A 14,167-nucleotide genomic window follows, 5' to 3' on the forward strand; every position below is an offset into this window, starting at 1 on the left:
CTTCTAAGAAAATTCTGTGGTAATGTGACCAAGACTCCTCATCTACTACACCCAAGATACACATCTTGGGGCACAGCTGCAGTGTCGGAGGGACCAGAGCCTTGAGAACCTCCAGTACCGATACCCAATACTGATGAATGATTGGGCAATCCCAAATCATATGCCAAAAATTAGCACCCTCCGCACTGCACCTATGACACCTGGAGTGATCAATCCTACCCATCTTTTGAAGTCTAGTGGGAGTTAGATAACTGTAGTGTAGGATAAAGAGCTGAATCATCTTGTTGTTAATAGAAGGGGACACTCTAGTTGGGGCTATTAAAGCCTCCTCCCACTCCTCAGAAGTTAAAGAGGGTATGAGCATCTTCCACCTGCCCTCGACAGCAAATGGGGTCACTAGCATGCGACAGTCAAGCAGATGTGTGTAGAGGGCTGATACTATCCCTCTAGGGCCCTGGGATCTTAAAACCCCAATGATAGGATATTTAGATATGCATCTATTTCCACCTCGAAATTGGGCCTGTAGTGCATGTCGCAACTGAAGGTACCTGTAAAAGAGGGTACGCGGCACCAGAAATCTGTCCTGGATCTGGGAGAATGTGATCAGCTGACCTCCCTCATATATATACCCTAACACTCGAATCCCATATCTCCTCCACTCTGACACCCCCTCTAAGCGTGATAAATGGGGAAACATACAGTTGTCCCATATGGGAATCTCACTGGGTAAATATTTATACATATTCAATTTGGACGCCTGCCATATCTGATGGGCAAATTTGTGAATTGGAAGGGTGCACTTTTGTAAATGACCAGAGCCTTCCAGGATGGGCCATAACGTAGATGCTTGCAGATGTTCATGCAGATAGGATTCCGCATTAGGCCGTGGAGCCTCAGTGACCCAGTACCTCAAGAATCTCAACTGACTTGCTATAAAGTATAGGAAAAAGTCAGGAAGGGCAGCACCCCCTTGCAGCTTTGACCTCTGAAGAATCGGGAGTGAAAGCTTTCTTCTGGACTTACCCCAGACAAAGGCCGTGATCAGAGCGTGAATGCGTTTAAAGAATCCTTGGGGAATCGGTGTGCAAGCATGAGACAACAGGTATAAACCCTTGGGTAGCAGAACCATCTTCACCAGGTTCAATCTTCCCATAGCTGACAATGGGAGAGATTCCCATGTTTTTATTTTATTTTGAAACAGGGATTCTAGGGGCTCAATATTCAAAGTATAAGAGAGCTGCGGTACCTTAGTGATCATTCCCCCTAGATACTTGAACCTATCAACTACAGGCAAATTGTAATGGCATTCCGGCCAGTCGTGTGCCCATAGAGGCATGGCAGACTTGGCCCAATTTATGTGTAGCCCAGAGTATCGCCCAAAGGACGCAATGACTTAAATCGCTCTCGGGACAGACACTTCCGGATCAGACATAAACAGGATCAAGTCATCCGCATACAATCCTATTCTATCCTCTCTGCCTCCCGCAGACACCCCTGTGTAGATTGGATCCTGTCTAAGTCTGATTGCCAGGTGTTCTATCGCTATTGCGAACAAAAGAGGCGAGAGCGGACATCCCTGCCTTGTTCCCCTAAGTAGAGAAATCCTGTCAGAGTATGAGCCATTAAGCTGAATACGTGCAGAGGGAATATTATAGAGTATGCCAATCCATCTAATAAAATTGGGACCAAAGCCAAAGCTCCTCAGCACAGCTGTTAAGAAGGGCCATTCTAGAGAGTCAAAAGCTTTAGCTGTGTCTGGAGAGGCTAATGCCCACCTTGCTTTCTTGGCAACTCCCACCTGCGCAATCACTTGCGCTCTCCTAATATTATCCGAGGTGGATCTCCCAGGCATAAAACCGGATTGGTCAGAGTGTATCACAGACGTTATCACCTTGTTCAATCTGTTGGCTAGAATCCTAGTCAGAATTTTATAGTCCAAGTTCAAAAGCGAGATTGGACGATAAGATCCGCAATCCAGCGGATCCTTGCCGGGTTTTAAAATCACAACAATGGAGGCATCGTACATCGAGTCCGGCAGTGATCCGCAGGAGTGCGCAGCTCTATATAGCTTCAACAACTGTGGGCCCAAACTCTCCCTATATCTAGAATACACCTCCACCGGGATGCCGTCCAGGCCAGGGGCCTTTCCTGATGGCAAGTCCATAATAGCTCTCTCCACCTCTTCCAAAGTGATATCTTCCTCCATGATACCCCTGTCCAGATCATTTAGTCTAGTATAGGAAACTTCATTGAGATATGATTCTAATTCCTGCTCTGAGTAATTAGCCGCCGACCTATATAGATCCGCATAAAAAACATGGAGGCATTTTAATATGTCCTGAATCGTCTCCACTATGCGTCCATCAGCCCCTCTTAGGCGAAGTACTGGTGGAGCCATAGTGTTGGCACGTGCTATATGCGCAAGTAGTTTCCCTGTCTGATTGCCTGTCTCAAACGCCTGTTGCTTAAGGAAAAAAAGTTTTCTCTTACTCTTTTCTTCCAAGTGCAACATGTACTGCCTACCTCTAGACATCCACTCCATTCTGCGCTCCTCCGTGGGGGACTCAGTAAACGCCTTCTCTGCCTCCCTGCGGCTAGCATGTAAATCCTACTCTCTACGCTGCGCTTCTCTCTTGACATATGATATGTGTAATAAGGTATAATAATCCTGGACAAACGCTTTAAAGGGAATCTGTCACCTCCAAAAACCCTCCCAAGCCGCCAGCAGTACCTGACAGTAGCCAGCAGCGTGTTTCTGACGATAATTTTCTTCCTGCAGAGAGTTTGGCAAAGCCAGTCACAGCAAAGGGGCGTGGTTACCGTGACTTGAAGCAAGGAGGCCGCTGCCTCTGTGACTTCAAGCATGTGTGGAGAAGCGCGCCGGGCAGGGGATAAAAATAAAGTTTTTTGAGCTTTAGCCGTATCGGCCTTCAGGAAGAAAATTACTGTTGGAAACACACTGCTGGCTACTGTCAGGTACTGCTGGGGGCTTGGGATGGTTTTTGGAGGTGACAGGTTCCCTTTAAGAGTATGTTCACATGGGATGGGTCTGCTGAAGAGTTTGCAAAGGGTGGAATTTGCAGTATAAATTGACATGTGGCAGATTTCTCAACCGCACCACGGGTCAAGTTACGTGTGTATGTGCAGAGTCCTTTGTGGATTTTTTTTTTTATATCTCATTCACTTTACTGGTATAGTAATATCCTGCGGCAGTGTATACGCCACATGTGAACATACCCTAACTACTCCTCAATGAAGTGCCAAATGGGGAAGCAAGGGACCCCTATTCTATTAATGGTGTGAGTCCCATAAATAAAACACTCTCAATCTTTTAAACTTGTTTTATTAAAAGAGAATAAGACAAGTATGGCACATACATGACATCATAATGACCCGCGCAGGGGCCAATCAGGAATGCAGATAAAGTGCTTATACGAGGCTATAATAACATGTAGCTGGAATCATATATGTGAGATTTACATGACAGTGGCTCAGGTGATGCAATTATAAAACAAGACAATATGGGCTCATTACATACTCAAATGATCGACCCGTAGTGGATGCAGCGTGATCTATCGGATAACACCTCATGTGATAAGGGAACCCCTAAGGGTCGCCAGCTGTCGAGTGCAGATGTGACGTATGCAAAGTAAGTGGAGATGAACACCAATCACCCCACACCCTATCAAATTTTTGCGGGCATCCCCTATGTTTATAGACAATATTCTCCATGGAGACCGCATTGTTTACCAGAGAGAGCCATTGTCCCTTTGAGGGGGGGGAGGAATCTCCCATCCATCGCAGGGCAATCGCTTTCCGGGCTAGGAACAATGTTTCTTCTAAGAAAATTCTGTGGTAATGTGACCAAGACTCCTCATCTACTACACCCAAGATACACATCTTGGGGCACAGCTGCAGTGTCGGAGGGACCAGAGCCTTGAGAACCTCCAGTACCGATACCCAATACTGATGAATGATTGGGCAATCCCAAATCATATGCCAAAAATTAGCACCCTCCGCACTGCACCTATGACACCTGGAGTGATCAATCCTACCCATCTTTTGAAGTCTAGTGGGAGTTAGATAACTGTAGTGTAGGATAAAGAGCTGAATCATCTTGTTGTTAATAGAAGGGGACACTCTAGTTGGGGCTATTAAAGCCTCCTCCCACTCCTCAGAAGTTAAAGAGGGTATGAGCATCTTCCACCTGCCCTCGACAGCAAATGGGGTCACTAGCATGCGACAGTCAAGCAGATGTGTGTAGAGGGCTGATACTATCCCTCTAGGGCCCTGGGATCTTAAAACCCCAATGATAGGATATTTAGATATGCATCTATTTCCACCTCGAAATTGGGCCTGTAGTGCATGTCGCAACTGAAGGTACCTGTAAAAGAGGGTACGCGGCACCAGAAATCTGTCCTGGATCTGGGAGAATGTGATCAGCTGACCTCCCTCATATATATACCCTAACACTCGAATCCCATATCTCCTCCACTCTGACACCCCCTCTAAGCGTGATAAATGGGGAAACATACAGTTGTCCCATATGGGAATCTCACTGGGTAAATATTTATACATATTCAATTTGGACGCCTGCCATATCTGATGGGCAAATTTGTGAATTGGAAGGGTGCACTTTTGTAAATGACCAGAGCCTTCCAGGATGGGCCATAACGTAGATGCTTGCAGATGTTCATGCAGATAGGATTCCGCATTAGGCCGTGGAGCCTCAGTGACCCAGTACCTCAAGAATCTCAACTGACTTGCTATAAAGTATAGGAAAAAGTCAGGAAGGGCAGCACCCCCTTGCAGCTTTGACCTCTGAAGAATCGGGAGTGAAAGCTTTCTTCTGGACTTACCCCAGACAAAGGCCGTGATCAGAGCGTGAATGCGTTTAAAGAATCCTTGGGGAATCGGTGTGCAAGCATGAGACAACAGGTATAAACCCTTGGGTAGCAGAACCATCTTCACCAGGTTCAATCTTCCCATAGCTGACAATGGGAGAGATTCCCATGTTTTTATTTTATTTTGAAACAGGGATTCTAGGGGCTCAATATTCAAAGTATAAGAGAGCTGCGGTACCTTAGTGATCATTCCCCCTAGATACTTGAACCTATCAACTACAGGCAAATTGTAATGGCATTCCGGCCAGTCGTGTGCCCATAGAGGCATGGCAGACTTGGCCCAATTTATGTGTAGCCCAGAGTATCGCCCAAAGGACGCAATGACTTAAATCGCTCTCGGGACAGACACTTCCGGATCAGACATAAACAGGATCAAGTCATCCGCATACAATCCTATTCTATCCTCTCTGCCTCCCGCAGACACCCCTGTGTAGATTGGATCCTGTCTAAGTCTGATTGCCAGGTGTTCTATCGCTATTGCGAACAAAAGAGGCGAGAGCGGACATCCCTGCCTTGTTCCCCTAAGTAGAGAAATCCTGTCAGAGTATGAGCCATTAAGCTGAATACGTGCAGAGGGAATATTATAGAGTATGCCAATCCATCTAATAAAATTGGGACCAAAGCCAAAGCTCCTCAGCACAGCTGTTAAGAAGGGCCATTCTAGAGAGTCAAAAGCTTTAGCTGTGTCTGGAGAGGCTAATGCCCACCTTGCTTTCTTGGCAACTCCCACCTGCGCAATCACTTGCGCTCTCCTAATATTATCCGAGGTGGATCTCCCAGGCATAAAACCGGATTGGTCAGAGTGTATCACAGACGTTATCACCTTGTTCAATCTGTTGGCTAGAATCCTAGTCAGAATTTTATAGTCCAAGTTCAAAAGCGAGATTGGACGATAAGATCCGCAATCCAGCGGATCCTTGCCGGGTTTTAAAATCACAACAATGGAGGCATCGTACATCGAGTCCGGCAGTGATCCGCAGGAGTGCGCAGCTCTATATAGCTTCAACAACTGTGGGCCCAAACTCTCCCTATATCTAGAATACACCTCCACCGGGATGCCGTCCAGGCCAGGGGCCTTTCCTGATGGCAAGTCCATAATAGCTCTCTCCACCTCTTCCAAAGTGATATCTTCCTCCATGATACCCCTGTCCAGATCATTTAGTCTAGTATAGGAAACTTCATTGAGATATGATTCTAATTCCTGCTCTGAGTAATTAGCCGCCGACCTATATAGATCCGCATAAAAAACATGGAGGCATTTTAATATGTCCTGAATCGTCTCCACTATGCGTCCATCAGCCCCTCTTAGGCGAAGTACTGGTGGAGCCATAGTGTTGGCACGTGCTATATGCGCAAGTAGTTTCCCTGTCTGATTGCCTGTCTCAAACGCCTGTTGCTTAAGGAAAAAAAGTTTTCTCTTACTCTTTTCTTCCAAGTGCAACATGTACTGCCTACCTCTAGACATCCACTCCATTCTGCGCTCCTCCGTGGGGGACTCAGTAAACGCCTTCTCTGCCTCCCTGCGGCTAGCATGTAAATCCTACTCTCTACGCTGCGCTTCTCTCTTGACATATGATATGGAGGACTTAAGGCAGCCTCTGAGATACGCCTTTAATGTCTCCCACAACAATAAGGGATCAGTGGAGTCGTTCTGGACCTCAAAAAACATATTCAGCTGATCAGGGACTCTGTCGCTTAAGCCAAATAGGGTAAGTCAGAAAGGGTGAATACGCATTTTACCGCCCGTGCTAGGAGAGTTAGAGATCGCCAGCTCAGCCAACACCGGGGCATGATCGGAAGGCCCCTGTGGTCCATGGCGGATACCCACCAATTCTGTATATACTATGGAATTGCCGAATAGATAGTCTATTCTAGACAGAGCACCTCTAGAGGGGGTGAAACAAGAGTATTCTCGAGTATGTGGATTCCTGGCCCTCCACATATCTATCCAACCCATCTCCTGAGATATCCTAGCAAGGGTCGTGCTTTCCCCTCCTAGCCCATCTCTGTCAGCCCTGCTGCTAAATCTATCCATGTCCTCACTCATCACCTGATTGATATCTCCCATACACAAGAAGCGGGCAGTGGGATAATGAGTCATGAATCCCACCACTGCTTGCAGCAGGGAGAGAGATGCAGGAGGCGAATTATACAAATTAACAATCACATAGGGAACACAATCAATATGAGCAAATATGAAAATGTACTGGCCCCCTGGGTCCACCACCGAATGGTGAATCTCGCACCTAAGGCTTCTATGAAACAGGAGTGCAACTCCTCTGGAGTGTGAACTGCCGCAGGCACTGAATAAATGCTGGGCCCAGGGTTTTTTAAGCCTGTTTGCAGTTTCCGGGGTGAGGTGGGTCTCCTGAAGTCCCGATATATGTGGGTTAAAGGACCGAATCTGGGAGAATACTGCAATCCTCTTTCTAGGGTCTCCCAGACCTCTGAAGTTCCATGACATGACTCTCAAGGGGGCCATAGTAACACTATTGTTTAATCAAGGACATATAACCCCTCATACAATACGTGTGTCGTCAGTTCAGACACCAGAACCCTCTGAGACAGCAGCTTCCCTGCGAAAAAGCTGGAGAAATTTGGCCATACTTGACACGAGTAAACTTGAGCATACAGTAACACAACATATAACAATAACATAAATGACCTGAGTGTGTCAGGTACAGAACCAACTAACTGAGTGGTCCTAAACTCGGGGACCTGCATGGTGTAGGTAGTTGTTAATACCACACAGGTAATGCTCCTTCCCTCATTACATCTAGATCATGAAAACTGCCAGCATTAACTCAAGAAGATGGGACATGTTGATATATCATCCACAGATCAAATCATAGAGGCCCCTGAGGATAAAGCATGCCCTCTCAGGAGGCCAGCAAATTGATGCGGCCTTCTTATAACGTGGCAGAAAACTTCTATAACACGTAATAAAATCAGGGAGTCTCTGAACAAGTCCCACCCGTGGTAGACATGAGGGGATAAGTAATACTTGCTGTGTAGAGACGGTGAGTAGATCAGCGCGGGGGAGGACGCGCAGCCTTCCTCGAGACCCAGTCCTCAGCCTCCCTGGGATCGCTAAAGAAAACGGTTTTGTCGCCATCTATTACTCTGAGGCGAGCTGGGTAGGCCATAGAGTACTGTAGATTAAGCTCCCGGAGACGGCGTTTGACCGCAACAAACGTGGCCCTTCTCTTCTGCAGGTCGGCCGAGAAATCCGGGAAACTCTTGCATTATCATGCCTGATATCCTGCTTGCTCCTAGCCTGGCTAAGAATAAGGTCGCGATCCCTCCAATTCAAAAGGCGCGCCAGGAGTGGTCTTGGGGGAGCCCCGGGTGGGGGTTGTCTGGCTGGAACACGATGGGCTCTCTCCACCGCATAGGCAGGAGTGAAGGGCGCCTCAGGGAACTGCTCCTTGAACCAGGTCTCCAAGAACGCCGCCGGATCTCTGCCCTCAGCTTTCTCAGGTAGGCCCAAGATCCTCACATTATTGCGACGCAATTTATTTTCCAGGTCATCGCATTTCTGTTGCCACTGACCCACAGATCTCTCCAGGTCCTGCACTCTCCTTTCCATCGGTCTGGTCAGATCTTTCAGGGCAGATACTCGGTCCCCTGTGGTCTTGACCCGATCCCGCAATTGCTGCATATCATGGCGGAGCAGGCTAACATCAACCCTCACCTCATCCAGCTTCCCGGTGAGCGAGGACTGGCATGATGATATCGCCACCAGCAGCTGATCATAAGCAGCTTTGAGGGTGAATTCAGGCTCGGTGGGTTCCTCGGCCTCTGCCTGATGAGCGGCCTGCCCACGGTGACCGCCGCACGTGACGGTGATGCGGTCGCAGCGCCATTTTGGGCCTCAGACCTGGCAAACTCTTTCAGCCTCTCCGCGGCAGTCTGTGCTTTGTTAGGCCCCATAATCGGTGTGCGGGGTCTCCTCCTGCGTTTACATACCGTCCACTCTGTGCCTGGAGTCGGCAGTTTGTCAGGATGGTACAGGATTACAGAGGGTAAGCGGAGCTGCTCTCAAACGCGTGCTCTCATGCCGGCAGTTAGCCACGCCCCCCTTGGAGTACCCTTTTATGTTTTATTCTGGCAACTGGCAGTAAGACAGTCTGATAATGTATAGTTGTCAACAGTCCCAAATTTGCAAGGACTGTCCCTAATTTTCAGAGACAGTTCCCAAAAAAACGGGCTGCATGGCAGGAAAAATTTACCAACTGCAAATGCCCCCCATAAGAAGAATGCCCCATTAGTGCCCCCCAGGAAGAATAATGCCCCCATTAGTGCCCCCCAGAAAGAATATTGCCACCCATTAGTGCCCCCTTCTCTGCTTCTGCCCAAAAAAAATAAACAAAACACTCACTTCCTCCATTTGCTTGTGCCGCTGTGAACACTCACTGCTGACTGGAAGCTCAGGACAGGAGCTGGATCCAGCTTGTTGATGTCCCGCAGGTCCTGTCCAGTGTTCCCCACAACGCGAGCAAATGGAGAAGGTGAGTGCTTTTTAAAAAAAAATTAACACAAGTGTGGGGGGGAGATAGTAAAGGCTGCACTAATGAACGTTCCACAATGGAAGCGCTCGTTAGTAGAAGTCCTTGTAGGACAATACCGGCAATTTATATTGCCGGTAGGAATAAATTACCGGTACCGGTAGGGCCACTAAAATACCGGCCTTGCTGGTGAGATACCGGCCAGGTGGCAACCCTAGAAGTTAGAGCGCCAGAGGTTGTAGTCCCCCATGGACACAGAAAGCAGTAGATCTGCACTGCAGTAACCAGCTAAGACCGAGCTCGTAGTTCCTGCAACTTATCTACTACAGAACAGCAGGCGTTCTGAAACTACAACTCCCAGGGTGCTCCATTCACTTTTATGGGCGTTAGAAGTACAACCAAGTATATTTGCATGCTGGGAGTTAAAGGGGTTCGGTAGCTTTTTCTTACTGATGATCTTTCCTCTAGAGATCATCACCATCTGATCGTCAGGGGTCCAACACTCGGGAGCTCGCCGATAAGCTGTTTGACTTCTCGCTGTTTCCCGCAGGCCCAGTGACATTGGACCCCCGCCGATCAGATGCTGATGATCTATCCAGAGGATAGATGATCGGTGAGAAAACGCTACAGAACCCTTTTAATACTTACCATCTCAGTTGGTAAAATCGGGAGATATCAGCCCCACCCCTGGGGGTTGTGTTAGCACCCTCCACTTTTGACCTGAAACAGTTGCGAATTTGCCAGGACTGTCTCTGAAAAGCAGGGACAGTGCTGGCAAATTCTAGACAGTTGGGAACTATGGGAGTTGTAGTTTCACAGCAGCTGGAGTGCACTGCCAAAGCTTGCTGATCCCTGCCCTAGTAGTGTGTGGTGGAGTCTGGTGGTAACACCCCTCCAACCTGGATTTCTTCATACACAAGAAATATTTATGGGTCACAGGCTGTTAGGGGATTATATAGAAGATGTAACACTGCCATTATATTGAGCGTGTGTGCGTTCTCTGCTGTAACACTCAAATGTTTTCTCCTGCTACGCACTGGCGACTGGATAACTGTCTGTCGTTTCGAATACTTGTTAATAAAGTTTTTCCAGAACAGAAAAAAAAAAGCTCGTGCTTGTGTAGCGTTGTCACTCCGCCCTTTTCACATGACCCCTGACCTCAGTGTGAGCGTTCCTTCTGACTTCCCGTTCCAAACCACGTGTGCATGCTGTACGCAGCTGGCTTCTCGTCCAGGCGGAGGTTCTGAAGTGGCGGCATGGCGAGCCAGGGGTACTGCCTCCGCTTCGAGGGCTGCAACTTCTTCAGGCAGCGGCTTGTTCTGTCTACCTTAAGCGGGAGGCCGGTGAAAATCCAGAACATCAGGGTGAAAGATGAGAGCCCTGGAATAAGGGGTAAGGCGCACCCCCCGCCATGTGGTAGCTGGTTTCTGTCACTACGTGCTGTATGCTAGTTGGTTGTAATCCGTTGTTCTCTGTTATCAGCCAGCTCAGGCTGGGCAGGGGGTGGCCGGAGTGCTCCTCGGGGAGGGAACCTCACATTAGCTCCATGTGTCACACACCTCTAGAATATTTGTCATACCTGTTGTGTTGGGGTATTATTTTTCTGATGTTAGTCCTACCTGAGAGCCTCTGTCATCATTTCTATAAGGTATAATCGAGGTCCAATTTAGAGCTGGCATGGATGCAGGTGTAACGTGTGAACTCTCCTCTATAGTCTAGAAATGGGGCTGCCACCCCTGTGGACAGTTCTGTTTTATTAAAGGCTTGTATAACACATGAAATGACCATTGTGGAGCATTTACAGACTTGATATTGTACCATTCCTCTATTATGCCTACTAGAAGCTTATAAATGTATGACCGGGTGTTACCAACTGGGTATGCGCCTCTGCCAAATCTGACATGGTCCAATCAGACTGTCCAGCATGTAAAACTCAGTTGGCCCTTCTAACGGGCAGAATAAAGAACGAATATTAAAGGGAATCTGTCACCAGGAGACTTGCTGATAAACCAGGCACAGCGCCTCGTAGGGCTATCTCTGCTGCATGTAATGGTACCGTAGACCAGGATAGGACATGTTCTATAATTTGGGAAAACTGATCCAAATAAAAAAAATGCAGATGTGGAATGAATGGGCCAGTACATGGATTAATAATATGGTGTACATGTGGCCTTACAGTCCTAGGCACTGTGAACCTCTTGGGGACTCGGCCTACAGTATATCGGACTTTAGGAAGCAGGTATATCCCCCCCCCCCCCCATCACCATTTATTTTTCTGTCGGTATAATCATATGAGTGCCTATTGTTTTATTTTTAAATTGCACTAATTTGGGGCGCACCTTAATTTTTTTAAGGTGGCAGCATGAAAAAAAACAGCAAATTTTGCCATTGTTTTTTTTGCACTTTTCTGTCGCCGTTCACCATGCAGTATGTGGTAACTTTATTCTGTCAGTCGGCACAACAATACTAAATGGATATAGGTTTTGTTTTTTTCTATTTTTAGAATAAAAACGTAAAAATAATAATTGTCACTGCAGTCACTCAGTTCCCCTTTCGTTTTCCATGTACGGAGCTGTGTGAGGGCTTGTTTTTTGCTGGAAGAGGGTGAGTTGTCATTGGTGCTGTTCTGGGGTATGACTTTTGGATCACTTTTTATTGGACTTATTGGTAGGTGGGGTGAGCAAAAAAAAACAGCAATGTTGGTATTTTTTATTTTTTTTAGGATGCTCACCTGATGGGGTGATAGAGGGAGCACTCTCTCTAACCACTTAAATGCCACATTCAGCATTAGAGTGGGATGCCAGCTGTGTAATACAGTCGCCATCTGCAGAACACCGGAGTGCGCTCTCACTGCGGCATAATGGCACACCTTCTCCATTACAATGCTTGACTTTTCAGAGCGCTTTCTCTAGTTAGGATATGTAATATCCTCTATATTCACAGGAGATGCCTGTTCAGCTGTCATGTCCAGAATAACAAATCATTTTCTTCATTGCAGACTTTGAAGCAAGTTTCATCAGGCTGTTGGATAAAATAACCAATGGGTCCAGAATCGAGATCAATGAAACTGGTGAGTGTTTGGTAACCTGTGCTAAGAGTCACGTATACGTTATTGATGAGGCTACCTGCTCTGCTTGCAGCACGTGTACAGGTTTAGATTATGAGTCTACCTGCTCTGCTTGCAGCACGTGTACACGTGCAGATGAGGAGGCTACCTGCTCTGCTTGCAGCACGTGTACACGTGCAGATGAGGAGGCTACCTGCTCTGCTTGCAGCACGTGTACACGTGCAGATGAGGAGGCTACCTGCTCTGCTTGCAGCACGTGTACACGTGCAGATGAGGAGGCTACCTGCTCTGCTTGCAGCACGTGTACACGTGCAGATGAGGAGGCTACCTGCTCTGCTTGCAGCACGTGTACACGTGCAGATGAGGAGGCTACCTGCGTTGCTTGCAGCACGTGTACAGGTTTAGATTATGAGTCTACCTGCTCTGCTTGCAGCACGTGTACACGTGCAGATGAGGAGGCTACCTTCGCTGCTTGCAGCACGTGTACAGGTTTAGATTATGAGGCTACCTGCTCTGCTTGCAGCACGTGTACACGTGCAGGTGAGGAGGCTACCTGCTCTGCTTGCAGCACGTGTACACGTGCAGGTGAGGAGGCTACCTGCTCTGCTTGCAGCACGTGTACACGTGCAGGTGTGGAGGCTACCTGCTCTGCTTGCAGCACGTGTACACGTGCAGGTGAGGAGGCTACCTGCTCTGCTTGCAGCACGTGTACACGTGCAGGTGAGGAGGCTACCTGCTCTGCTTGCAGCACGTGTACACGTGCAGGTGAGGAGGCTACCTGCTCTGCTTGCAGCACGTGTACACGTGCAGGTGAGGAGGCTACCTGCTCTGCTTGCAGCACGTGTACACGTGCAGGTGAGGAGGCTACCTGCTCTGCTTGCAGCACGTGTACACGTGCAGGTGAGGAGGCTACCTGCTCTGCTTGCAGCACGTGTACACGTGCAGGTGAGGAGGCTACCTGCTCTGCTTGCAGCACGTGTACACGTGCAGGTGAGGAGGCTACCTGCTCTGCTTGCAGCACGTGTACACGTGCAGGTGAGGAGGCTACCTGCTCTGCTTGCAGCACGTGTACACGTGCAGGTGAGGAGGCTACCTGCTCTGCTTGCAGCACGTGTACACGTGCAGGTGAGGAGGCTACCTGCTCTGCTTGCAGCACGTGTACACGTGCAGGTGAGGAGGCTACCTGCTCTGCTTGCAGCACGTGTACACGTGCAGGTGAGGAGGCTACCTGCTCTGCTTGCAGCACGTGTACACGTGCAGGTGAGGAGGCTACCTGCTCTGCTTGCAGCTCGTGTACACGTGCAGGTGAGGAGGCTACCGGCGCTGCTTGCAGCACGTGTACACGTGCAGGTGAGGAGGCTACCGGCGCTGCTTGCAGCACGTGTACACGTGCAGGTGAGGAGGCTACCGGCGCTGCTTGCAGCACGTGTATTACCATGCAGTTTGTTGTTCTTTTAGCTTTTTGTTCAGTTTTCTTTTATATTGTTGTAAACCCTGGCCTTGAACCAGGAACGCCAGTATGTTTCTGCAGTCTTTCCCCACCCCAATTTGTCCTTCCAAATGGCTTATACTGGAGCTGGTAACCACACCCAGAATTCCTCCGTCTCAATGCTTGTTACAGAGCCAATGGGAAGACCTTGTGTTCCCTCTGAATTTGGCTTGATGTATGTGTTTCCGTCTAGCTTTGT

General features: G+C 48.3%; 1 protein-coding gene across 1 annotated transcript in view; it reads left to right on the top strand.

The window, feature by feature from the left end:
• The first annotated feature begins 10,576 nt into the window (after positions 1-10,576).
• The window catches only part of RCL1 (RNA terminal phosphate cyclase like 1), a 31,654-nt gene continuing 28,063 nt past the window's right edge, over positions 10,577-14,167 (top strand). The window contains exons 1-2 of the mRNA XM_040417133.1: positions 10,577-10,804; positions 12,411-12,482. Of these exons, the coding sequence (XP_040273067.1) occupies positions 10,669-10,804; positions 12,411-12,482 (208 nt within the window). The 5' untranslated portion in view covers positions 10,577-10,668. The remainder of the gene's footprint in view (positions 10,805-12,410; positions 12,483-14,167) is intronic.

The sequence above is a fragment of the Bufo bufo genome, chromosome 2 (assembly GCF_905171765.1).
Source record: "Bufo bufo chromosome 2, aBufBuf1.1, whole genome shotgun sequence".
Taxonomy (NCBI): Eukaryota; Metazoa; Chordata; class Amphibia; order Anura; family Bufonidae; genus Bufo; species Bufo bufo.